At 39.3% G+C, this 27980-nt stretch overlaps 1 protein-coding gene across 2 annotated transcripts in view; it reads right to left on the bottom strand.

Moving 5' to 3' along the window:
• ANKRD55 (ankyrin repeat domain 55) overlaps nt 1-27980 on the bottom strand; it is a 91514-nt gene that overhangs the window by 49065 nt on the left and 14469 nt on the right. For both annotated transcript variants that reach the window (XM_036065678.2, XM_036065676.2), the window contains exons 3-5: nt 16929-17051; nt 4189-4319; nt 55-164 (exon numbers count right to left, since the gene is read on the bottom strand). In XM_036065678.2, the coding sequence (XP_035921571.1) occupies nt 55-164; nt 4189-4319; nt 16929-17051 (364 nt within the window). The remainder of the gene's footprint in view (nt 1-54; nt 165-4188; nt 4320-16928; nt 17052-27980) is intronic.

Below are 27980 nucleotides of genomic sequence, written 5' to 3'. Positions count from 1 at the left end.
TAATCTAAGCTAAGTCCCTCCCAGTGTGAGCATTGTGTGAACCTGGCTACTTACCTCACATCGGGCTCAGCAGTGGCAGCGTGCAGTGGCAGACGGCCATTTTTATCTGGGATATTGTGCTTGGCACCATTTCTAAGCAGACTCACACAGCCTTCCAGCCAACCCTGAAATACAAGAGCAACTGTCATTATATAACACAGCCTGGTATAACATAGACCAACACACTTTCTCCAATTTTCTTTCTCTTTCTTCTTCGGTGTGGCTAAAACCATGTTTTATTGATTTGAAGTGGTTAAGGATCACAACTCTTCAATTTAGGCACTTCAACAGAAGGCTGAAGGTCTTGAGGTGTGGATTCCTGAGTTTCCTAGACTCTCTCCCCTGTCTCCCATTTCCCATTTCTTACTTGCTGTTTTCCACTTTTATACTGAGTTCCTAGGGCTAAATGTGGCGCATGGTAGCTCTAGCCTCTCATTCTATGGGCTTAGCTCCAAATCATGCTTGTCAATGGTCTGACCCAGGTGCCATGGTCCAATTCCAAAAATTGGGCTCCTATGTCATTCTTGAGTTCCAGTCTCCACTCTGTGCCTCAGTTTATCTATATCTGATAAACAAGCTTTGGTCCACTTTTCCAAGTTCCCTTTCTAGTAACCACGAGGATAATATTTTGCTTATTCTAGTCTGTCTCCTCCCAATATCTAGAATCCTGACCTGAGCCCTAATCCAATGGCTGGGCCCCTGCCGTCTTGTTGAATGATTTTTCTGATGCTGAATATGGGGCTATCACCAGGACCCTCTAAGTGTTCCCTATAGTTGTGTTTCGCTCACTATGAATTCCCCCAAGAAACTTCATGTAAACTCCCTGCTGTCTACTGATCCTCCAGATTGAGAGTGATATTACTGCACCTCATGCTTGTCACCTTCCTGGTTAGCACTTATAGCTGGGTCATTTCCCCACTATCTCTCATTTCAAAGGGCAGATAAAATGGACAGCTAGTCCTCCCTCCCTTTCTGTTCTATATTACTTTAAGTAACTGACTCAACTCTACTGATAACCAAGTTTGGCTAAGGAGAGTGCCTCCTACATTCATCCAGAGCCACTGGGGTTACTCATTCAATTATAAGTAGACATATAAGTAGATGAAACTATTATTATGAGAATAATATATATAACTCTCTCTCCCACCTTCCTCCATTCCTGTATAGTTAAGCTTCAAGACTACCCAGTCAGATGAGAATGACTGATTTTCCCTCACAATACTGGAAGCAATGAAAATCAAAATGTTACTAAATGAAAGGAGAAGAAAGATAATAAGAAAAGAACCTTTTGGTTCTGGAAATTCTGGAAAAAAATCTTTCAGTAAGAGCACATTCATAGGTTCTAATATTGAATATCGTTTTGAGTTGACCGATAATATATGTCTTAAGTAGAAGCAAATGTTGTTCAGTCTTGAGTTATAGTTTCCTAATGTATTAAATCTGGTTTTAGTTGCTAATGTCCAAATCATCAAGATCTCTAATTAAAAGGAAGAAATAATATGGGCGCCTGGGTGGCTCAGTCGTTAAGCGTCTGCCTTCGGCTCAGGTCGTGATCCCAGGGTCCTGGGATCGAGTCCCACATCGGGCTCCCTGCTCGGCAGGAAGCCCGCTTCTCCCTCTCCCACTCCCCCTGCTTGTGTTCCTGCTCTCACTGTCTCTCTCTGTCAAATAAATAAATAAAATCTTTAAAAAAAAAAAAAAAAAAAAAGGAAAAAATATGACTAGGAAACCCAAAAGAAAGGCATGCTGGGCAAATTTTAGAGTTGCCTAAGTTTTATAGTTTTTGAAAACAGATCTTCTGATGGGGGAGGGTTTGAAACATATTTATCATTTTGCAACATTTCCTGGAACTGTGTGTATGTGGTTTTCTTTTTTTCTTCAGAAAAGAAATCAGAAAATCACTGAATATACTTGAAACCAGTGGTCACTATTCAGAACCAACAAGTACATTTTTCACTATGTGCTGGGTGGTTCCACATGTGTTTCTCTTTCACTTGTGATAAATGTAGGATATTATTTTTTACTACATTTTACAAATGAGGAAGGAGGCACAAAGAGGTAAAGTGATTTGCCTAAGGTTACACATCCATGGTAAGTATATTTGTATATTGAGTTTGGAGCTGTGATGGACACTTAATTTCTAAGTGCCCGCTTTCCCAAGTTTCTCTTTTAATACTTGAATTCAAACGTTGCTAGAAGGGAGTGGTGGGCTCCACAGTGCAATCCCCAGAACCACCCCTCACCCTTCCCAGGAAGCCTCATAAGAAACAAGGATGGGTCCTTCCTTTGGTTACCACAAAGAAGGGGGGCATCATTAACAGGGCAATGCCATATGCTTTCATGCAGGCCTATTTCCCTCATGTAGCTCCTTAGAACACATTCCTAGGAAGAGCTGTCTGCAAAGGGAGCACCTCTCTAGGCTCACTATTCACTGTGATCTACAAGATAACTCTTCCCAATCTTGGAACTTTAGAATTTTGAATGAAGTACAGCTTGGTTTCCATCTATTCTATATGCAAGTAGCAGTCAACTTTAGAAACCATCTCTATTCACTTCCTCCACCCCCGATCCAAATTTTCTCTTCTCCTCAGCTTGGATACAAAAAAAAGAAAAAAAGAAAAGAGAAAAAATCCATTGCAGGAGCAGTTACTAGGGCATGCTTTAGAAGGGAAGGGGCTAGGAGGGCATTCCTGTGTCTCTCTGAGATATGAGACTTCACCTAGTACTCATAGACCAGTGGTTTTCAAACTTGAGTGGGTATAAAAATGGCCAAGGAGGTTTCTTTAACATGCAGACACCTCCTCCCCACCCACTACCCATGTCTGCTCACAGTGTCTGGCTCAGGAGGTCTAGGGTGTACTCCTGGAAAGTGCATTTGAAACAAGTACTCCAGCACTTCGGGAAAAAAAAAAAATTCTTTCTAGTTTCATGTCTAAGTCCTAGAGAAAGAGGGCATGCAAATAGAAAAAGAAAAAGTAGTTTCTAAAGACAATCTCTGCAAGAATTGGGCAATGCCTCATGCAATCTCTGCTAGATCGTGGCAGGAAGGTGTGGTGTTTGGGGAAGGGACATTCCTACTTCAGCAGGACAGTTGCAAGACAGAGTGGGGCTTGCTCAGGGCAAATCCCCTGCTGTCAATGGGCAGCAATAGCAAATCCAAGAATCTGCTTCAGCAGCAACAATAGTTAGAGGAAGATTTCCAGGAGCCTCATTGGAGATAAAAGAGAATGATGACCCACCTGTGGTGCTAAGAACTTGCTTGACACACACTCAAGGTAGCCCTGTGGTTTCTTAGAAGGATTTGAGGGAGGATTTTTTTTTTTTTTTTTAAGATTTTATTTATTTATTTGAGAGAGAGAATGAGATAGAATGAGAGGGGGGAGGGTCAGAGGGAGAAGCAGACTCCCCACTGAGCAGGGAGCCCGATGCGGGACTCGATCCCAGGACTCCAGGATCATGACCTGAGCCGAAGGCAGTTGCTTAACCAACTGAGCCACCCAGGCGCCCGAGGGAGGATTTGAAAAGAGAGGGACTTGAAGGTTTTCAGTAAAGCTTACCAAACTTGCTCTAATGTTGGGAAATGCTGAGCTGAAATCTCTTGATGAGGACTCACTCTACATAATTTTTATACTTAGTATTGATTGTGGGTTGAGTCCTATGCTTGGTATTGCCACTTAATAGCCCGACATGTCTCCCCTACTCCTACCCCCCCCAATTTTCCCAGTTCCCAATGTTCCCCATATTCTCCAGCTTCCACTCAACTGACCCTACCCCACAATGTTACCTGTAGCTTCAAGGACTACCACCCACTCAGGGTATTAATGGACTGTGTTCTTAGAAGGAGTACCAAGTATGTCCAGAAATGCCCCAAGGCAAATTCTGATGCAGTTAAGATGGAAAGTAAAATTTCTGTAATGGCAATATCGCCTCTATCTTGGAGGATTGTTAGGAAGATCCAAAATGACTCAGATCCACAAAACCAACTCTTCATAGTGCTATAATTGTCAGAGATGATTAGAGCAAAGATTCAAGTTCTGCTTCCACTGGCTAGCTGCATAAATCCAAGAATACTCTTCCACAAGGGGGACCCCATAACAACACGTTTAGCCCTCCCCACTCCCTGACAGCCACCAAAGACAGAGTTGGTACCAGATAGGTTGCCAGGCATAGACTTGTGCGACCATAAGCATCCTGCATGTTAATATTGGCCCCCATCTTCAACAATAGCTTCACTGTGTCCACTTGACGTCCAGAAACTGCGTGCATCAAGGGTGTACATCCTGGAAGAAGACATTTCAACAGCCTTTAATAATATTTGACTTGTGAAATTTATGGGCAAAATTTTTTGCCCATATATGCTCGTTGCAGATAAATGAGCTGCCCTCAACACAAACCCAGCTGTTGAGCTACATGGGACTGAAGAGAAATGAAGATGATTGTTGCTACATTTATATAAACTGTGTATTTTTTCTAGCTCTATTAAATCTTCTGTAATTTTGCAGTAATTGGTTGATAAAACATTTCGTGCCAATGATAAGAATTCCTCATTACTACCTTGAGAATCAGCACAATTTGGGACTAACAGGCAGGTTTATCCTCATTTGGCTTGAACAATGTAGGATCTGGAAGCGTCTGGAAAGCAACTTGAGCCAGGCAGACAGTTCCAGCACACTTTTATTAGAGGTGGTGGGTGATAAAGGGCAGTGATGGCAGCCTAGCCTTAGCTTGCATACAGTCTTAAGGAAAGGGTCCACCTTTGTTGAAATACTTCTCTGTTTTGGTTATTAATATAAGCCAAGGCATTTGGTTCTTCATGTCTTTTCTTTCTGAACAAAAACAGAGATGAAATTACACATTCTGATTAACTTGTAGGCCTGCTGGAACAAGCTAGCCTGGTGAGGCAGAATCCAGGTGCTTCACACTCCTTTAGGTGAAGAAACCAAACCTCAGACACAGTCCCTTGCCAACGTGAGACTTGTTTACAAGTGTTTTCATTGGCGATTCACACCTTCTTCCTGTGAACCCGCAAGCTGTGACCCTAGGAGATCCCTGAGAATGGACAAATGGCGGGACTGCTGTTCTCACCGAAAGATTGCGTGGGCAACCCAGTTGCTCTGCAAATCTCTCCCTTGCAATGCTCTTTGGGTAAAAGCAGCAATGAAGCACTATGTCTTCCTTAGTCTCAATAGTTCGTTCTTTATTTCTTCCTCTCTCTCCTCTTTCCCTTCTTCCCTCCCTCCCTCCCTCATTCCTACCTTCCCTCCCTCCCTCTGTCTTCGTTTTTCTGTTTGCGGGTGTTGAATTGCTCTAGCACTGTTTGTTGAAGAGCCTTTCTTCCACTGAATTACATTTGCACCTTTGTCAGAGATCAGTTGAGTATATTTGTGTGAGTCTATTTCTGAATTTTTCATTCTTTTCCATTAATCTATGTGTGTAACCCTCAGCCATTTCCACAGTCTTGATTTCTGTAGCCATACAATAAGTCTTGAAATTTGGCAGACTGATTCCTCCTGCTTTATTCTTTTTTTTTTTTTAACATTTTTATTTTAATTCCAGTTAGTTAATATACAGTGTGATATTAGTTTCAGGTGTACAGTATAGTGATTCAACACTTCCATATGTCACCCGGTGCTCATCATGACCAGTGCCCTCCTTAATCCCCATCACCTTTTTAACCCATCCCCCTACCCACCTCCCCTCTGGTAGCCATCAGTGTGTTCTCTATAATTAAAAGTCTGTTTCTTGGTTTATCTCTCTCTCTCTTTTTTTCCCTTTGCTCATTTGTTTTTTCTTAAATTCCACATATGAGTGAAATCATATGGTATTTGTCTTTCTCTGACTTATTTCGCTTGGCATTATATTCTCTAGCTCCATCCATGTTGTCGCAAATGGCAAGATTTCATTCTTTTTTATGGCTGAATAATATTCCACTGTATGTATATACCACATCTTCTCTACCCATTCATGGAAACTTGGGCTGCTTCCATAGCTTGGCTACTGTAAATAATGCTCCTATAAACACAGGGGCATGTATTCCTTTGAGTTAGTGTTTTTGTATTTTTGAGGGTCATAGGGTAGTTCTATTTTTTAACTTTTTGGGGGGACCTCCATACTTTTTCCCATAGTGGCTGCATCAGTTTGCATTCCCACCAACAGTACGTGAGGGTTCCTTTTTTTCCACATCCTTGCCAACATCCGTTGTATCTTGTGTTGTTGATTTTAGCCATTCTGATGGGTGTGAGGTGACACTTCATTGTAGTTTTGATTTGCATTTCCCTGATGATAAGTGATGATGAACATCTTTTCAATCGTCAGTTGGCCATGTGTATGTTTTCTTTGGATAAATGTCTGTTCATGTCTTCTGCTCATTTTTAAATTGGATCATTTGTTTTTTGGGTGTTGAGTTTTATAAGTTCTTTCTGTATTTTGCACACTAACCCTTTATCAGACATGTCATTTGCAAATATCTTCTCCCATTCCATAGGTTGCGTTTCAGTTTTGTTGATTGTTTCCTTCACTGTGCAGAAGCTTTTTATTTTGATGTAGTACTAATAGTTTATTTTTGCTTTTGTTTCCCTTGCCTCAGGAGACATATCTAGAAAAAAGTTGCTACAGCCAATGTCAAAGAGGTTCTCTTCTACAATTTTTATGGCTTCAGGTCTCACATTTAGGTTTTTAATCCATTTTGAATTTATTTTTGTGTATGGTGTGAGAAAGTGGCCCAGTTTCTTTCTTTTATGTGTTGCTATCCAGTTTTCCCTATACCATTTGTTGAAGAGATTATCCCTTTCCCATTGGATATTCTTTCCTGCTTCGTTGAAGATTGACCATATAGTTGTGGGTTTATTTCTGGGTTTTCTATCCTGTTCTATTGAGCTATATGTCTACTTTTGTGCAAGTACCATACTGTTTTGACTACTATAGCTCTGTAATATAACTGGAAGTCCAGAATTATGATGCCTCCAGCTTTGTTTTTCTTTTTCAAAATTGCTTTGGCTATTTAGGGTCTTTTGTGGTTCCATACAAATTTTAGAATTGTTTGTTCTAGTTCTGTAAAAAATGCTGTTGGTATTTTGATAGGGATTGCATTAAATGTGTAGGTTGCTTTGAGTAGCATGGACATTTTAACAATATTTGTTCTTTCAATCCATGAGCATGGAATGGCTTTCCATTTCTTTGTGTCATCTTCAATTTCTTTTATCAGTGTTTTATAGTTTTCAGAGTACAGGTCTTTCACCTCTTTGGTTAGTTTATTCCTAAGTATCTCACGGTTTTTGGTGCAATTGCAAATAGGATTGCTACCTTAATTTCTCTTTCTGGTGCTTTATTATTGGTGTAGAGAAATACACCAGATTTCTGTCCATTGATTTTATACCCTGCAACTTCACTGAATTCATGTATCAGTTCTAACAGTTTTTTGGTGTAGTCTTTTCAGTTTTCTATATATAATATGATGTCATCTGCAAATAGTGAATGTTTTACTACTTCCTTACTGATTTAGTCCCTTTTCTCATATGATTGCTGTAGCTGGGACTTCCAGTACTATGTTCAATGGAAGTGGTGAGAATGGACATCCTTGTCTTATTCCTGACATAGAGGAAAAGCTCTCAGTTTTTCCCCAGTGAGGATAATATTAGCTGTGGATTTTTCATTGATGGCCTTTATTTTGTTGAGGTATATTCCTTCTAAACCTACTTTGTTGAGGGTTTTTATCATGAATGGGTGTCAAATGCTTTTTCTCCATTTATTGAAATGATCATATAGTTCTTATCCTTTTTCTTATTGATGTGCTGTATCATGTTGATTGATTTGTGAATATTGAACCACCCTTGCAACCCAGGAATAAGTCCACTTGATTGTGTATGATTTTTTAAAATGTACTGTTGAATTTAGTTTGCTAGTATTTTCTTAAGGATTTTTGCATCTATGTTCATCAGGGATTTTGGCCTGTGGTTCTCTTTTTAGTGGTGTCTTTATCCCATTTTGGTATCAGGGTAATGCTGGCCTCATAGAATGAATTTGGAAGTTTTCCTTCCTTTTCTATTTTTGGAATAGTTTAAGGAGAATATATATTGACTCTTGTTTAAATGTTGGGTAGAATTCACCTGTAAAGCTATCTGGTCCTGGATTTTTGTTTGTTGGGAGTTTCTTGAATACTGATTCAATTTCTTTTCTGGTTATTGGTTTGTTCAGATTTTCTGTTTATTCCTGTTTCAGTTTTTGCAGTTTATACATTTCTAGGAATTTAGCCATTTCTTCCAGGTTGTCCAATTTGTTGGCATATAGTTTTTCATAATATTCTTTTATAATTGTTTGTATTTCTGTGGTGTTGGTTATTATTTCTCCTCTCTCATTTGTGATTTTATTTATTTGAGTCTTTTTTCTTTTTTTTTTTCTTGATAAGTCTGGCTAGAAGTTTATCAATTTTATTGAGTTTTTTTTCAAAGAACCAGCTCCTGGTTTCATTGATCTGTTCTGTTGGTTTTTTTTAGTTTCTATATCATTTATTTCTGCTCCAATATTTATTATTTTCTTCCTTCTACTGGCTTTAGGTTTTGTTTGTTATTCTTTTTCTAGCTCCTTTAGGTGTAGGGTTAGGTTGCTTATTTGAGATTTTTCTTGCTTCTTGAGGTAGGCCTGCATTGCTATAAGCTTCCCTCTTAGAACCACTTTTGATGAATCCCAAAGGTTTTGGACCATTGTATGTTCTTTTTTTTTTTTTTAAGATTGTATTTATTTGACAGAGAGAGAGTGAGAGAGAGAGTGAGCACGAGTCATGTGAAGGGCAGAGGGAGAAGCAGACTCCCCGCCAAGCAGGGAGCCTGATGTGGGGCTCAATCCTGGGACTCCAGGATCATGACCTGAGCTGAAGGCAGATGCTTAACTGACTGAGCCACCCAGGCACCCCTGTGTATTCATTTTTATTTGTTTCCATGTACTTTTAAATTTCTCCACTGATTTCCTGGTTGACCCATTCATTGTTTAGTAGCGTATTACTTAAACTCCATGTATTTGTGGTCTTTCCAGATTTGTTCTTCTAGTTTCATGGCATTGTGGTCAGAAAATATGCATGGTATGGAGAATGTTTATGTGCACTTGAAAAGAATGGGTATTCTGTTGCAGGATGGAATGTTCTAAATATATCTGTTAAATCTTTCTGGTCCAGTGTGTCATTCAAAGCCATTATTTCCTTGTTGATTTTTCTGGTTAGACGATCTAACCACTGATGTAAGTAGGGTGTAAAAGTCCCTTACTATTATTTTATTATTATTGATTAGTTCCTTTCTGTTTGTTATTAATGGGTGCTCTTATGTTGGGTGCATAAATATTTATAATTGTTATATCTTCTTGCTGGATTGTCCCCTTTATTATTATAACTATTATATAGTTTCTTTCTATGTTTTACAGTCTTTGTCTTAAAGTCTTGTTTGTCTGATATATGTATTTACTATCTGGCTTTCTTTTGACGTCCATTTGCATGATAGATGTTTCTCCATCCCCTCACTTTCAAACTGCAGGTGTCTTTAGGTCTGAAATGAGTCTCTCGTAGGCAGCATATAGATGGTCTTGTTTTTTTTTATCCATTCTGTCACCCTATGTCTTTTGATTGGAGTGTTTTGTCCATTTACATTCAAAGTTGTTATTGATAGTTACACATTTATTGTCATTTTATTACTTGTTTTGTAGTTGTTTCTGAAGATTTTCTCTGATCCTTTCTTGTCTTTCTCTTTCATGTTTTGCTGATTTTCTTTAGTGATATATTTAGATTTTTTCCTCTTTATTCTTTCCATGTTTATTAGTGGTTTTTTATATATGGTTTGATATATTGGTTTGTATATAACCTCTTTTGCATGTAGCAGTATATATTAAGTTGATGGTCATTTAAGTTTGAATCTATTCTTTTCTTTTCTCCTCCCCACATTTTAGTTACACGCTGTTATATTTTATACCCTTTTTTGTGAGTTTCTTGACTGATTTTTTACAGAAATATTCATTTTTACTGCTTTTGTGTTTCCTGCCTTTAAACTGTCACTTTTGGTCTCTCCTTTAATATTTCTTGCAGGGCTGGTTTAGTGGTCATGAACTCTTTAGTTTTTGTTTGTCTGGGAAACTCTTTATCTCTCCTTCTATTCTAAATAGTAGTCTTGGCCCAGAGCTCAAGGCAAATTTTGTTAAAGCTTCGCACATGCCCTGCCCAGCAGTCAGGTACACAACTGTCACCTTGTGCCCCACCCAGCCACAGTGCAGCACCCAGCCAGCCACATGCCCCCTGATGCCAGGGCACAGCTTCCAGCCACCACAGTACTTCAGGAGATCCAGCATAAGACTAATGGCCCAACACAAATTTTGCTAACACTGCCACCCCATTCCCAAGTTCCCCAGCGGGCATGCTCCCTCAGAGCTGCCCTGCCTGGGTCCCACTAACACCACAGAGAGCAAGCACATCCCACAAAAGGCAGAGAGTCAGACTACTACCAAGACTTCTATTCTGAATGACAGCCTTGCTGGATAGGGTATTCTTGGCTGCAGATTTTTCCCATTTAGCACTTTGAATTTATCATGCCATTCTCTTCCAGCTTAGAAAGTTTCTATTGAGAAATTTCTTGCTAGCCTTATGGGCTTTCTCTTGTAATTTACTGACTTCTTTTGCCTTGCTGCTTTTAAGATTTTCTTCTTTATCACTATATTTTGCAAATTTAATTACAATATGTCTTGGTGTAGGTCTGCTTTTGTTGATTTTGATGGGAATTCTCTGTCTGTCCTGGATCTGGATATCTGTTTCCATCCCCAGATTAGGGAAGTTTTCAGCTATTATTTCTTCAAATAAAATTTCTGCCCCCTTTTCTCTCTCTTCTCCTTCTGTGACTCCTGTAATTGTTTAATGGAGTCACTGAATTCCTATGTCTATTCTTGTTTTGTGCAATTATTTTTTCTCTCTTTTGTTCAGCCTGATTACTTTCCATTATTCTGTCTTCTAGGTCACTAACTCATTCCTCTGTTTCTTCCATCCTGCTGTTCATTCCACCAAGAGTATTTCTCATTTCATTTACTGAGCTCTTTATCTCTGCTACATTATTCCTTATCTCTGTATTAAGGGTCTTACTCATGTCTTCCACTCTTTTCTCAAGTTCAGGGAGTATCCTTATGATCATTGCTTTAAATTCTCTATGTGTTACTTAAATTTGTTTCACTTAGATCTCTGGCCATGACCTTATCCTGTTCTTAGAGTTGGGATAAATTTCTCTGTCTCCTCATTTTGTTTGCCTCTCTGTGTCTGTTTCTGTGTGTTAAGAAACTCAGCTATGTCTTTTTTTCTTGAAAGTAGTGACTTTATGAAAAGGAGATTCTGGAGTGCCCTGCAGTGTAGTGTCCCCTGTTTACCAGAACCTGGCCCTTCAGAAGAGTATCCTATGTATGCTGCTTACGCCCTGCTGTTGCATCTGAGTCACTTTTCCTTTCAGTGCAGTCCTCTGCACTGACTCTGCCTTTTGTGGGATGTGCTTGCTCTCTGTGGTGTTAGTGGGACCCAGGCAGGGCAGCTCTGAGGGAGCATGCCCGCTGGGGAACTTGGGAATGGGGTGGCAGTGTTAGCAAAATTTGTGTTGGGCCATTAGTCTCATGCTGGATCTCCTGAAGTACTGTGGTGGCTGGAAGCTGTGCCCTGGCATCAGGGGGCATGTGGCTGGCTGGGTGCTGCACTGTGGCTGGGTGGGGCACAAGGTGACAGTTGTGTACCCGACTGCTGGGCAGGGCATGTGCGAAGCTTTAACAAAATTTGCCTTGAGCTCTGGGCCAAGACTACCAGTGTCTGTGCAGCCCCACCTCCCTCAGGTGGCTCTGTGTTTATAATGGGGGACAAGGGAGGAAAATGGTGCCTGCCAGTTCCCTCATTTTCAGAAATCAGTATGAACAGATCTGTCTCCCACTTGCCCCTGATGTTATGTAAACTGCCATTTTGTTGTTGCCTCTCCACATAGTCTGCTGTCTCTTTAAGGGTGTCAACCCAGCTACCACTCACCCTCCCAAGCTCACCCAGAGCTGAGTCAGCTGACTTTTAAAGCTCTAAGCTCCAAGTCCCACTGGTTTTAAAAGCTCACAGAATTCAGCCCCTCTGGTTTTTAAAATTTTATTTATTTATTTGCCAGAGAGAGACACAGCGAGAGAGGGAACACAAGCAGGGGGAGTGGGAGAGGGAGAAGCAGGCTTCCCACGGAGCAGGGAGCCCGATGCGGGGCTTGATCCCAGGACCCTGGGACCATGACCTGAGCCGAAGGCAGACGCTTAACGACTGAGCCACCCAGGCGCCCCGCCCCTCTGGTTTTTAAGGAAAAAGCCTTATGGGGATCAGTCTTCCCAGTATGAGCTCCCTGCGTAAGGGCCTGTTTCTGTGTCCTCTCCATGTGCAGCCCCCTCTCTCCTGCAGGTAGCTTCCCCACCCCCCCACCCCCCCAACTTTCTGACCTTCCTAACCTTTCAGAGACAGCTTTTTCTCTATATTTAGTTGTGGAGTTTGTTCTGTCAGTCTTTGGATCACTCTCCAGTTTATTGACTTGGATGTGGATGATATCTGGTAAACATGGGATGGGGTGAGCTCAGGTCCTCCTGCTCCTCCATCTTCCTAAGTTCTCCTTCCCACCTTATTCTTTTTCAAAATTGATTTAACTCTACTAATTCTTTGGCCTTTCTATATAATTTTAGATAATTCTGTGTATATCTACAAAAAAATCTTGCTGGGGTTTGATAGAAATTGCATTAAACCTGTATATGAATTTGAAAAGCACTGCATATTTACTATCTTGAGTCTCCTAATCCATAAGCATGATGTCTCTCCATTTATTTAGATCTCCTTTGATTTCTGTCATCAGCATTTTATAGTTTTCAGTATACAAATCTTGTACATATTTTGTTATATTCACACCTAAGTATTCTTTGTTGAGTGATTTTAAATGGTATTGTAGTTTTTTTGTTTTGTTTTGTTTTTGTTTGTTTTAGTGAGAGAGAGAGAGAGTGAGTGAGCAGGGGGAGGGGCAGAGGGAGAGAAAGAGATTCTTAAGCAGGCTCGATGTTGAGCATGGAGCCAGATGCAAGGCTTGATTCCACAACCCTGAGATCATGACCTGAGCTGAAATCAAGAGTTGGATGCTTAACCAACTGAGCCACCCAGGCATCCCAAATGGTATTATAGTTTTAATTGTGTTGTCCATGTGTTCACTTCTGGTATACAGGAATATAATTTGTTTTTCTGGACTGATCTTATACCCTGTGACAGTGCTGAACTTACTTAGTTGTAGGAGTTTTTTTGGTAGCTTCCTGAGGATTTTCTTTGTGCTGTGCAAAAGGGGATAGTTTTATTTTTTCATTTTCAATAGATATGCTTTTTATTTCCTTTTATTGCCTTTTTGCACTGGCTAGAACTGCCACCACTCTGCTGAATATAAGTAAGAGTGAACATCTGTGTGTACACACACACACACACACACACACACACACAATGGAATATTATGCAGCCATCAAAAAATTGAAATCTTGTCATTTGCAATGATGTGGGTGGAACTAGAGGGTATTATGCTAAGTGAAATAAGTCAATCAGAGAAAGACAATTACCATATGATCTCACTGATATGAGGAATTTGAGAAACAAGACAAAGGATCATAGGGGAAGGGAGGGAAAAATGAAACAAGATGAAACCGGAGGGGGAGACAAACCATAAGAGATCTTAATCTCAGGAAACAAACTGAGGGTTGCTGGAGTGGAGAAGGGTGGGAGGGATGGGGTGGCTGGGTGATGGACATTGGGGAGGGTATGTGCTATGGTGAGTGCTGTGAATTGTGTAAGACTGATGAATCACAGACCTGTACCCCTGAAACAAATAATACATTATGTTAATTAAAAAAAAAAAAAAGTGAACATCTTTGCTTTGTTCCTGATCTTAGGGGCAAAGCATTCAGTCTTTTTTACCATTAAGTAAAATGTTAGGTTCTAGGGTTTTTCTTTCTTTTTTTATAGATCAAATTGAGGATGTGCCCCTCTATTCCTATTTTTTTGAGTTTTTAATCACCAATGTGTATAAAATTTTTTCACATGCTTTTCTGCATTCATTGATATGATCATGTGATTTTTCTTCTTTAGCTGGTTAATATGATGGATTACACTGATTGATTTTGAAATACTGAATCACACATTCCTACAACAAATCCCAATTGGTGATGGTATATAATTCTAGTTATAAATTGCTGACTTATATTTGCTAATATTTTGCTAAGGTTTTCTCTATCTTACATTCATGAGGAGTATTGGTCTTTAGGTTCTTTTTTTATATCATACTTTATATCATCTGTTTTCAATATCAGGGTAATATTAGCTTCATAAGTGTAACTGAGAAGAGTTTCCTTCTCATTCTGGAAGAGATTATTTAGAATTGATATTAATTATTATTTAAAAGTTTGTAGAAGATTCCAGAGAAACCATGTAGGCCTGAAAATTTATTTTTCTGGGAATTTAAAAATTATGAATATACTTTCCTTAATAGTTATAGGGGAATTCAAATACTCTATTTCCTATTGGATGAATTGCAATTATCTTTTTTGAGGAAATGATCTATTATATCTAAATAGTCAAATTTATGTGTGTAGAGTTTTTTTGTTGTAGTTCCTTTTTATCGGTTAGATGTCCACAGGTCTGTAGTGATATCTTTGGTTTCACTCCTGATAGTGGTAGTTTGTGACTTCTTTCATTTTCTGTCAGTATTGCTAGAATTTTGTCAGTTTTTTGATCTTTTTCACAAAGAATCAGTTCCTCGCTTCATTGATTTTCTTTTTGTTTTCTGTTTTCAAATCCATTGATTTCTATTCTTTCTTTATTATTTCTTTCCTTGGGTTTATTTTGTTTTTCTTTCTCTAGGTTTTTGGGGTAAGAACTTAGATTATTGACTAATACCTTTCCTCTTTTCTAATAAATGTATTTAGTGCTTTCCCTCAGTATTGCTTTAGCTGTGCCCCACAAATTTTAAGACGTCATATGTTCATTTCCTCTCAAAGGCAGTAGAAGCTAGGATTGAACCCAAAGAGTCTGGATCTTGCATTATTACACAAGTGGTATTTAACATTTGTCTCTCCTCATTTTCCATTTCTAGCCCCAAAGCAGATGTACATGTAAGTCTGATTTAAAAACAAACAAACAAGCAAGCAAACAAATAAAACTACTATGGATAATTAGGGGCAACTATTCACTTTACAAAACATTTTGCTGTCATGATAAGGAACTCCCAAGCTCTTCTTGGACAGGTACACTGGTTAAAAATCATTAATGATTTCCCACAAGTACTAGGACGGAAAAAACAATGATAGAACTTTTGTTACAGTCCCATAGGTCCCTGATCCTCTTTTTTTTAGAAGCCTATTTTCTCTCGGTTGTTCAGATTGGCTCATTTCTGTCGTTCTATTTTCAAGTTCATTGATCCTTTCCTCTGCTTCCTCATTCTGCTGCTGAGCTTATCTACTGAATTTTTGAATTGTGATTATTGTATTTTTTAGTTTTAAAATTTTCCATTTGGTTCTTCTTTATGTCTATTATTTCTTTGTTGAGGCTTCCTATTTTTTTCTTTTGTTTTGAGCAAGTTTGTAATTGCTCATTGAAGCATTTCTTTTTTCATGGCCTCTTCAAAATCTGTCAGATAATTCTAACATCTGTTATCTCAGTGTTGGTATCTATTGATTGTCTTTTTTCATTCAGTTTGAGGTCTTCCTGTTTCCTGATATGACAAACAATTTTCTATTGAAACCTGGACATTTGGGGTATTGTATTGAGTTACCTAATCTTACTTAAACCCTCTATTTTAGTTGGCTTTCTCTGACACTGCTCCAAAGGGGAAGTAGGGGTGTATGTGTGCCACCTCATCATTGCCAGGTCAGATCAGAAGTCCAGGTTCCCTACTTAGCTTCCATTGACATCTGAGGGAGAAGACTCTTCATTATTAGGTGGTGGTAAAAATACTAATTCTCAAAAAGGCTTCCTCTGACACCACCCCAACAGGTAGGGGGAGGGAGGCTGAGTAGTTGGGGTGGAGGTCCAAGATTTCTACTTGGTCTTTGCTGGAATGATGGGGCTAGGGCAGCAAGTTTTAGTTTGCTTGTTTGCTTGTGTATTTGTGTGATGTTTGGTTGGAGTAGACTCATTATTGTCTAAAAGTTCTCTGCCTTGCTATGTCCCTTTCCTGGTTCTTTGGCTAGAGAGCAGGCTTGTGTGTGTGTGTGTGTGTGTTTGTCTGTGACTATTAGCCTTTCTGGGCTGTTGGATTTTTTCAACTCCAAGTATGGGATATACTTGGAAAGAGAACCAAGGAAAGTTACCACCATGTCATTCCTTGGGTCCCATGGTCCTAGCTAGTCTGTCATTTTCTTTCCACTTTCCAGAGTGTTCTTATGTTTATATTATACACAACATCCAAGATTTTTAGTTATATTTAGCAGTAGGAATAAAAAAAGTACATCTACTCCATCTTCTGAGAAGCAAATCTTTGCTTTCTGGCTTTAATAGTCACACTTTCCCAACGTCCAATGCTACCCAAAATAGCCCTCTTTCCATACTCCTTTTTTAACTACTTGGCCTATCTACTTTAGTTATTCATACAAAGAAGTTGAAAGTAAACCCAAACCAACTAGCTTCATTATACAAGGTGATATAAAAGAATTGGAAGATTTGTGTCCAAGACTATCATGTAAAGAATTACTAAAGGACTTTTAGCCACAGAGGCAGGATACTCCTTGTCCCTCCAGTATCAAAATGGTCTGTCATATATAATTTCATTAATATTGCTCACCTCTGAAGGCCATCTCTAAAAGAATAGGACAGAACATTCTGCAGAATTAAAAATGCATAAATAGCTCACCTTCACTGTCACAGCATTCTAGGATGGAAGGGTCTTCCCGAATTACTGAAGTCAGAGCATTGACATCTCCGTTAGAAGCTGCCTGATAAACCATGGTCAGGTTGACTTCCTCAGATGAGTCACCTTCATGAATCAAACAGAGATACACTTAGTGTGTGTACCAAATTCACTGAAAGAATAACACCCACAACATCTCCCATACAAGTGATTCATGAAAACGTCTCTGATGAATCCAGGCAGGAGGCTGAGTCATACTCCTCACAAGCACCCTCAATGCTTCTGAAGAAAGGTGGACCCCTGTGGGCCATGTTGTAACATCACCATATATTGGGAAAGAGTCTGAGGGATTAGATGTCCTCCGAGATTTTAAGATTCTCTGTAGGCCTTCAGGGTATTCAAAATCAGTGAGACCAGAGAGGAAAATGGGACCCTTGTGTTGGTTCTAGGTTTCCCTCTTTGATCTGAAACATGTTAAACTTTTCCTTTCAATGACTCAGTTTACCCAACTCTGATACAGATATTACATTCTTTATTTTCTGTTCTCCTGATGTACTCTCCACCCCATCCCCTCCTGCTGTGTACCCTGAGGGCTGACACTTGCTGACTGTATCACCCAGGCCCCCTCGCTCTCTGGTTTGCCCAAAGGAGACACTGGCAAGAGACTGGTGGGGAGAAGAGAGAGAGGTAGGGAATTTCTTTCTGCCTTCTCCTGGTGTAGTGTCTAACAATAGCTGCTTCTCTTCCACCAGGAGTTTCCTCCTCCCCAGAACCAGCTCTTACTGGGTTCCCTTTGGTAACAAACACCATTCTCTCCACCCTGCCTCATCTCTGTATGTAGTCCCTTCACAAAAGCAGTTGGGGTTTCATGACATGCTGTTTCCAGAAGGAACAGACCTATATGCAACTCCTTGGAATTTGGTAGCCACCTGTATTATACCTTTGTGCACGACTGAACCAACTAATAGTACTACCAAAGGTGAGGACAGAACTTTGGGTCAAGTGATGCCCAGGGAGCACTGAAGGGCTGGGAGGCAAACTCTGCTCATGTGGAGACCCCTAGTGAGGCGCTGTGCAGAGCCCCTCTGCTTTTACAATTTCTCCCACACATAGCCATTATTCAGGGAAAATATGTGTGTGCAAGAAAAGTTTTTAAAACTGTTTTTCTATGAATGTGGACATTACACCAGAAATACTTTACCATTCTAATCTTTAATTGGCAGTGATCCTAACCTGTTGGCTGGGTTTCTCTGCTCCAGTACTTCTGGGAAGTCATTAGTGACTTTTTAACTAGTTGACCTGTCCCAGGAGGAGCTTGTTATTGAAAATGGTTCACTTATGACAACAAGCTCCTTTGTAAAGTTGAGTAGCTGTTCCCTAATTTATCCACAGTAAATTTGTTGTTGTTGGGGGTGTTTTTAAAGCAGGCTCACCTGCACATTTGCCTGGGGGCTGGAAGTAGGAGGTGAGAGATATCAACATCAAATGCCCCTTCCGTGGTAAGTGTGAGGACTCTGGAGCCACACAACTTGGGTTCAAGTCCTGGTTTATACTAACTAGCTCTGTGAATTTGAAAATTACCCTCTCTACACCTGTTTCCTTGTTCCTACAATGGAAATTATGAGGGGTGCCTGGGTGGCTCAGTTGGTTAAGTGTCTGCCTTCAGCTCAGGTCATGATCCCAGGGTCCTAAGATTGAGCCCCACGTTGGGTTCCCTGCTCAGTGGGGAGTCTGCTTCTGCTCTCCTTCTGCCCTTCTCCCTCACTCATGCTCTCTCTTTCAAATAAATAAAATCTTTAAAATAATAATAATAAAATGGAGATGATGATGATGATGATTATGACAACCACCTATGTCTATGTCTATGTGTTTACTCTAGAGAGATTATTCTATGGGACCATGATAGCAGCAGCCTTCAGATATTTGAAGATCTTTTTTTTTTTAATTAAAAAATTGTGGTGAAATATATATAACACAAAATTTATCATTTCAACCCTTTTTAAATATATAGTTCAAGGGCATTATGTACATTTGTAATGTACACTCAACATTCACATTGTTGAGCAACCATCACCATCAATCATTTTCAGAACTCTTTTCATCTTCCAGAACTCAAACTCTGTATCCATTAAATAGTAACTCTCCATTAATCCCTCCTACAGCCCCTGGAAACCACCATGCCACTTTCAGTCTCTGAATTTGATTACTCTAAGGAATCATTTAAGTGGAATTAACAGTGTTTGTGCTTTTGCAACTGGCTTATTTTACTCAGCATAATGTCCTAAGGTTCATCCATGTTGTAGCATGTGTCACAATTTCCTTCTTTTCCAAGGTTGAATAATATTCTATTGTATGTTTAGACCACATGTGGTTTATCTGTTCATCCATCGATAGATACTTGGGCTGTTTCCACCTTTTGGCAATTTTGAATAATGCTATCACGAACATCACCTCTTTGAGACCCTGCTTTCAATTCTTTTGGGTATAAACTTAAAAGTGGAATTGCTGGATCATATGGTAATTCTATTTTTAATTTTTTAAGAACCACCGAAGTGTTTCCCACAGTGGCGGCACCATTTTATATTCCTGCCAACAGCACACAAGGGTTCCAATATTCCCATGTCCTTACAGACAATTGGTATTTCCTGTTATTGTTTTATGGGTTTGTTTGTTTTAATAATAGGGAGTTAATAGGTGTGAAGTGATATCTCATGGTATTGATTTGCATGGCCCAGTGATTAGTCATGTTGAGTATCTTTTCATGTATTTATTGGCTATTTGTATATCTTCTTTGGAGAAATGTCTCCTTAAGTCTTTTATCCATTTTTAATCAGGTTGTTTAATTTCTGGTATTAAGTTATAGAAATTCTTTATATACTCTGGATATTAACCCCTTATCAGATATATGATTTACATATATTTTCTCCCATTCTGTGGGTTGCCTTTTCATTCTGCTGATCATGTCCTTTGATGCACAAAACCTTTTAACTTTGATGTAGCTCAATTTGCCTATTTTTTCTTTTGTTGTCTGCCCTTTTGTCATCATATCCAAGAAATCATTGTCAAATTTAATGTCACAAAGCTTTTCTCCTATGTTTTCTTCTAGGAGTTTATAGTTTTAGGTCTTATGTTTAGATCCTTGAGCCATCTTGAGTTAATTATTATATATGGTGTTAAGGTAAGGGTCTGATTTTTATTCTTTTGTACATGGCTATTGATTGTTCCAGCACTATTCTTTCCCATTGGATGGTCATAACACCCTTGTTGAAAATCAGTTGACTTAAATGCATGGGATTATTTCTAGACTCACAGTTCTGTTCCATGGATCTATATGTCTATCTTTATGCCAGTACTATAGAGTTTTGATTACCGCAGGTTTGTAGTATATTTTGAAATCTGGAAGTGTTGAGAACTCCAACTTTGTTTTTCTTTTGTAAGATTGTTTTGGCTATTTGGGGCTCCTTGAGATTCCATATGGATTTTAGGATGGATTTTTCTATTTCACAAAAACAAAAATTTTTTTGACAGAAGGTTACAAAACCATTTATATGCAGAAGATCTACATAAACAATACATAAATTTTTCCTTCTCTTCTTTCTTCTTTCTTTATCCATTTTTTTACCTAGTATCATTGGAATTTATATAGAGATTACATTGAATCTGTAGATCTCTTTGGGTAGCATTGACATCTCAACATTATCTTCTAATCCATGAAACAAGGATGTCTTCCCATTTATCAGTGTCTTCTTTAATTTCTTTCAGCAATATTTTGTAGTTTTCAGTGTATAAGTCTTTAGCCTCCTTGGCTAAATTTATTCCTAAATATTTTTTTTGATGCTGTTGTAAATAGAATTGTTTTTCAAAGAACTTTTTAAACAAATAATTTTATGGTTTAATTGTTTTGTGGAACTCCAGCAATTAGAAATAGCACTGAGTGAGAGTGACAGAGAAAAGGGTATTTTAAGTGTTAAAGCAATGTAAAAATATTCCGGGTCACTTAAGAGGTAGTGAGTTTCCTGACATTGAAGATGGCCAATCTTGGGTAGATGGCCACTAAGGAAGTGTATTATGGGAGGAATTCACACAACATGAGGCACAGCATAAAGGGACAGGAAGATGTGTGAGGCAGTAAGGGGACAGGAAGATGTGAGAGGCAGAACAGAATTTACTTCAGAGTTCCTTCTAGCCCTGAACTATCATACTAAACAACGGAGCCATTAAGAAATAGGAAACGAAGGGGTTTCCACAGAGCATGTGTAGAAACAGCCAATTTAAGTTGAAGTCAATGCAAATAATTAGGTATAAACTTAAGACTATACAAAGAATTTCTGTGGAAATGAGAAAGTGTGATGAAGAAATTACATGTACAAAGAGAAGGATGAATGATGGTCTTTAAAGAATCTAAAACAGAAGCAAGAAAAATTTTTTCTACCAAAGGTCACGAAACCATTTATATGCAGAAGATCTATATCTAAATAAACAAACAATACATGAATTCTTCCTTCTCTCCTTCCTTCTTTTCTTATCTATCTCTGTATATATCTATCATCTATCTATTTTTCTATCTAGTATTATCTAACTATCATCTGGAGCATGTTTTCAATGGCTCTAGCCTCTCTAATTGTGTGAAAGTAAAACAGATAGACTTATGTATGGGTGCATAAAGAGAAATTCCAGAATTCACACAGAGGGGGAGAGGCTAAAAGTAGATAAAATGGAAAAGAGACAAAGAAGTAGGAAGAAAGAAGCATGTGAGTAGATGTAAATTATGTTTTCTAAAATGTTATCTATGTATATGTATAAATATGAAATATGTAAGACTGGAAGAACATGCATCAAAAAGTCAACAGAGATCATCTCTTAGATGTTCTTTAGAGCTTTCTATACTATATTTTCCAAATTTTCTATAATGAGTTTATATTTCTAAAAATCATCAAAGTAAACCAAGTTTTTTTCTTAAATGCTGAGGAAAGTGTCTTATAAGCTTTACATTAATGTGCTACTACTAAAAGGGTAAACAGAGCCTAGTGTGTCTGTGACTGAGAAAACAAGTCCTGGATATTTGACAAAGTTCTGAAAAAGAAAAAAAAATATGTGTATTTTTCTAATTCTGACCTTTGTAAATTCCCTAGATTAAACAAACAGGTACATACATTAAGTTTTTAAGTTTTACCTAAAAATTGGAAGGATAGACATTCTTGCAATCATCTATTTCCCTCATTTTTCATGGTTAAAAACCCTAAAAGATTTCTGCACGTGCCATAAATTATCCACCTAATTCCAAGTGCCTAGCTCTTTAATAGTGGGATTTCAGACATATGACAGGCTTCTAGAAATGTTTGGGATTCGAGGACCTGCCTCAGAATTTCTCAGATTTTATACACATGTAGGCCTCTTTTCTAGAAGCTTCACAGAGTAATTCTGCCCTTGAGTTACTATCGCGGAGCTGCTTGGGAAAGCCACTGGCTGCATCAGTTACTGGCCTCTTGTGTTGAAATCTACCCAGAGGTCGGCTTGACACTTGTTCTGCTTAAGCTGTGACCATTTTGTGGAAGAGTCAGATCAATGTAAGGATAGACTGGGTATTGCAGTTTCAAGAGTCCAGACGAGAATGGTCTTGAGAGGCTTTCTTTAGTTCATTCTATTCTGAGGATCCTTGGGTGGCTGAACCCACCCTAGAATCACCATGAAGTCCGGGTCAGGTTCATTTTGGCTAACAACAGGGGATTTTGTAGCTCCTCCTTAGACTGTTCGTTACAGTGGAATTGATTGCCTGTGAAGAGCTGAAGTTTAATGATTCATCCATTTACTTGACATCTACCCTAGGCTAGTGAAATTGTGGGGACAATATTGCAGAGTCTCTGTCTTTAAGAAAGACATGTCCTAGTGGGAAGACAGTGTGTAAATGACAACTGAGATACACCAGGGATATGGCAGGACAGAGGAAGAATCACTTAAATGAATAGTTCCCTGGGCATCCCTCTCTCCTCCTGCAGGATTATCCTGGGTGTTCCAGGGACAGTAGAGAAAGTCCATTTCAGGGGTTGTGTAGAATGACCTATATAGGGTGGGGAGGCCCTTCCACTTTTAGGGAGGATGCCAAGCCTACACTGTACCCTGATGGCTCCATGTGACAACATTGCCACCCGCTGGTGATGAAGAGTCCCTGTGGGCCTTGACCTGGTCCCTGAACCAGGATGGTACCAGTTCTGCTGGAGAGAATTAAAAGCCGGTCTAGAAGTCTCTGGCAATGCAGAAACAAGTTAAGATCATTGATACAGCTGGCTGGCATTGAAACAAAAGTAGTTTCATACGACTCATTATATATATCATGTGACACATTGCATATATACTTGGAGGCACCGTAGAAAAATACTAAGAGCACAGACCCAAACTCCAGAGTTTGAATCTTGGCATTGCCACTTACCTGCAAGCTGTGTGACTTTAGGGGAGTTGCTTAACTTCTCTATTCCTATTCTTCACTTGTCAAATGGGATAAGAATAGTAACTACCTTCTAGGGCTGTTCTGAGAGCTAAATGAGTTAATCCATGCAAGGTGCTTCGGGCAATGCCTGCACAGAGTAAGTATTCAATCCATGCCAATTATTATGAATATTACTTCTTTGACATAGATAGGGCTCTCTGTCTTCTATGTCCTCAATGAGACCCTTTGCATTGCTGAGCAGGCTACAGAGATCTTGTGAGCTGAAACATTTTGCTATTTCTTCTGTTTTCTCCTCCAGTCCCTCAGGGTATATTGGCTGAGGCTTTAAGAGTTTTTTATAAAGTGCCAGTCATATGTGAGGAGGAAAAAGAGTCTCTTTCTAACATTTTAAAGAGAAAAATAGCTCTAAGCGTTCTGCATATACCAGCTGAACAAGTTGAGAACAAGTACTCAAAGGAACTTTCATGCCCTGGGGGTGGAAAAGGGGATTTCATTCTCTGGGGAGGAAGTCTTGCAACAACATTATCTCAAGGGTAAATATCTGGCCACAATCAGACCTTTCTTAATAACTGGATTTGTGATGCGACACATGTTGTGTTTCTTTGAATCTCAGCATCACTGTGTCCCTCGGGGTGCTTCTTCTGACCTGTAAATGCCATTCCACAGTTGGCATCTCTACTGGACCTGGGGTGGTGGTGGGGTAGGGTGTGGGGGCGCTGGGAAATGGAATTTGCTATTTTAAGAAGCATATCTGTGTTGAACTTCAGTAATGATGCCTCTCTAAAATGTATTTTCATAGAATGAACTTCATTTTAATAATACCAATTCTTAAAAAGTGAGATCTCAATGCATAGGGCGTTGAGGATATGTACAATGAATGGATCGATTGAGTGATTTAGCATACATGTTCAATGGGTTTTCTCATCCATTGGAGTCTTGTGGAAATCTCCTTGATGTTAAAATATTGTGTCGATAAGTTCTTTGGCAATTAGGCAGGTATAAATTTTAAATGAATTTTGTGAAGGACTGTACTAGCCTAATTGGTCTTTGGAAATTGCAAAGTAAGCCAAGTGCTGTCATTTCAACCACCCTTCCTCCAATCTCCCTAACTCTCTTCTGGATCAAATATATCACTCCAACTACCTCTTTCACGTCCCAGAAATGACAGGTTTCCACATCAAGTATTTGCCATTTTAACTGGGGACTCTGGAAGGTGAGGAACAGGTGAGGAGGCAGAGTTTGTTAGCTAGGAGAAGACATGACAACTATTTTCAAATACTGGAAAAACTGGAAGAGGGTTTAGACTTGTTTTCTGTAGATGCACAGGGAGAACTAGTCCTAATGGGCAGCAATTGAACTAATTAAGACTTTGAATGACCAGAGCTATTCAGAACTAGAAGAGATTATCTTGTGAGCTAGTGTGCTTCTCATCACTGCCCATGTTTAAGTGGGTTCTGACCAAACATAGCTTGGAATGCTGTTGATTAGATACCTGTGTTGAGTAGAAGGCTGACCTCTAAGGTTCCTTTCATGACTGGTGTTCTATGTGTCTTTCTCACATCTGCGGAGAAGCAAGTAACAAATAACCTATTATTGAAGAATAATGACTATTGGGCTGGAAGAGATTTGGAGAAGGAGGTCTTCCTTGGGTCCTCTAAAAGGCTTCCTCTGAGTAGCCCTCTACTGTGGCCACTTACAAAAATGTTCCTAGTGCCTTGATCCACTGAAAACAGTTTAAAAAAACAAACGTAGTATGAATGGCTGGGCCATTGTCAAAGAGGGAACAAGTCTATCACCCTGCAGTCCCTTAGCTTTGCATTGCTCCTGAAGCCCTGTTGCAGACACTTTCTGCTAGCTGGCCTTCCATGGATGTTCTTGTTGTCTCAACTCTGCTTTCTCCCTCTTTATCAGTAATCCATTCCCGGATTGGACAGTGATCTCTTACTTTCCTTTACTCACTTTTCTTGCTTACTTATTTCTCTAAAATTGCTCTGACCCCGAAAATGTCCATATTTGCTCTCTGTCCACAGTCACAGATTGACAGTAAGTTCCTGAATAGCTGTCTCATGTGTTTCTAAAGATGCCTGAAGAAATTGAAATGGAACTGTGGCAGACTTCCTGCCATGGTTTCGTTGTCTTTTTTTTTTTTTGGTAACTATTTTTATTTTTTTATTTTTATTTTAAAGATTTTATTTATTTACTTGAGAGAGAGAGAATGAGAGAGAGCACATGAGAGGGGGGAGGGTCAGAGGGAGAAGCAGACTCCCCGCCGAGCAGGGAGCCCGATGCGGGACTCGATCCAGGGACTCCAGGATCATGACCCGAGCTGAAGGCAGTTGCTCAACCAACTGAGCCACCCAGGCGCCCACTATTTTTATTTTTATTTAAATTCAAGTAGCCAACATATAGTACATACTTAGTTTCAGATGTAGTGTTCAATAATTTATCAGTTGCATATAACACCCAGTGCTCATCCCATCACATGCCCTCCTTAATGCCCATCACCAAATTACCCTATCCCCATACCCACCGCCCCTCCAGAAACTTCCAGTTTGTTTCCTATAGTTAAGAGTCATGGTTCTTCTCCCCATTCAGTTTTTCCTTCCTTACCCTATGATCCTCTGCGCTGTTTCTTATATTCCACATATGAGTGAAACCATATGATAACTGCTTTATGAAAGAATAAAGACCAAACCTAAAGAATAATCACTCTTTATATGATTGCACTAGAATTTTGGCAGTATGGCTTTGTCTTTATTACAGGAAAAAAAATCTCTAACATTAGATAGTAGAAGCTAGAGTAGTGTTGGATATATTGTAGATATTTGATAAATATGTTTATTGACTTAATTGGCATATTCTTTTCCAATTGACAAATTGACAAGAGTAGATAAATGAAGTCTCATTTTTCATAATTTTTAGGAAGAGAATTAGGAAAAGTGGTGGATGAAGGTATCTTCTGCTCCTTTAAACAATTTTATAAGGCTTATCACTAGGATTTTAAGTAGAGTTGAAGTAAATGAACAGCTTTCATTAACTGTCATATATTATGGATATAGGGTTAAAGTAAGGCTGGTTTAAACCATATTTATCAGAACTTTGAGCATGTAATATTGTGGGGTCTAAAAGAGTGACAACAGAAATTACTTCTCAGTAACTAAGAGATTTGACTTCTCAGTTAAATCTGAATCTCATAAAGAATCCTCTGCACAATGAGCATATTAGCCAAGTGTGTTACTGTGAACCACTTTGGGTTCAGCTATCTATTTTGTAAACTGAAAGGGTGATTACATCCCTGGATCTCAACACTGGCTATACATTAGAATCACCTTGGGAGCTTAAAAACAAAAACAAGGGGTGCCTGGGTGGCTCAGTTGGTTAAGTGTCTGCCTTTGGCTCAGGTTATGATCCCAGGGTCCTGGGATCAAGACCTGCATCAGGCTCCCTGCTCAGCAGGAAGCCTGCTTCTCCCTCTCCCTCTGCTTGCTGCTCCCCCTGCTTGTGCTCTCTGTCAAATAAATAAATAAAATAAAACAAAAACATATATATAATGGAATATTACTCAGCCATCAGAAAGGATGAATACCCAACTTTTGCATCAACATGGATGGGACTGGAGGAGATTATGCTAAGTGAAATAAGTCAAGCAGAGAAAGTCAATTATCATATGGTTTCACTTATTTGTGGAACATAAGGAATAGAATGGAGGACATTAGGAGAAGGAAGGGAAAAATGAAGGGGGGGAAATCGGAGGGAGAGATGAACCATGAGAGACTATGGACACCAAGAAACAAACTGAGTGTTTTAGAGGGGAGGGGGTGGGGGGATGGGTTAGCCCAGTGATGGGTATTAAGGAGGGCACGTACTGCATGGAGCACTGGGTGTTATACGAAAACAATGAATCGTGGATCACTACGTCAAAAACTAATGATGTAATGTATGGTGACTAACATAACATAATAAAAAAAAAAAAAAAACAAAAAACAACTGATGCCCAAATACTATCCCCAGATATTTTGATTCATTTGATCTGTCATTTTATGTTATTTATTTTATAATACTTTCTTGCTTTATAAAAATTACAAAAATACAGATAAAAAGAACATATACCCTTAAAGATAATCACTGTTAAGCTGTTGACCTATTGTATGTACTTGACTTATGTGGCACCACGGGATTCCTGCCCGCCTACTTTCTTCCTGGAGCCTCTGTTCCTCTACCTGCCTGTGTAAAGTAATTAGAGAGTATGGAGAAATACTAGCAGAAGCTGAAGCCTGGAAGCCTGAGGATCTCGTTGCTTCAGAATGAGCAGTTGTGAACCTCTGCCCTTTCCATCTTACTCTTCAAAATCTGAACTGTCTCCTGCCCTCCCTTCTGGACTCAAAATGGACATGACTGAAAATGAGTGGTAACCCAACTCACAGGCTGTATAAATGAGAAGGCAAGTTCCTGAGGAGCAAGCAAAGGGGATAAAAAATCCAAAAAGCTGCGAGGCCAGGCGACAAAAAAAGTTCTGGAAGGTGCTACAGCACCCTGAGGCACTGAGCCTCAGGGATAAGGACAGTGGCTTCATGCCTGTGGCAGCTGGTGGGGAAGGACTAGCTGACCAA

Source organism: Halichoerus grypus, chromosome 2 (genome assembly GCF_964656455.1).
Source record: "Halichoerus grypus chromosome 2, mHalGry1.hap1.1, whole genome shotgun sequence".
NCBI classification, from domain to species: domain Eukaryota; kingdom Metazoa; phylum Chordata; class Mammalia; order Carnivora; family Phocidae; genus Halichoerus; species Halichoerus grypus.
Note: the sequence above shows the minus strand (reverse complement) of the source record. Positions and strands in the feature narration are given on the sequence as shown.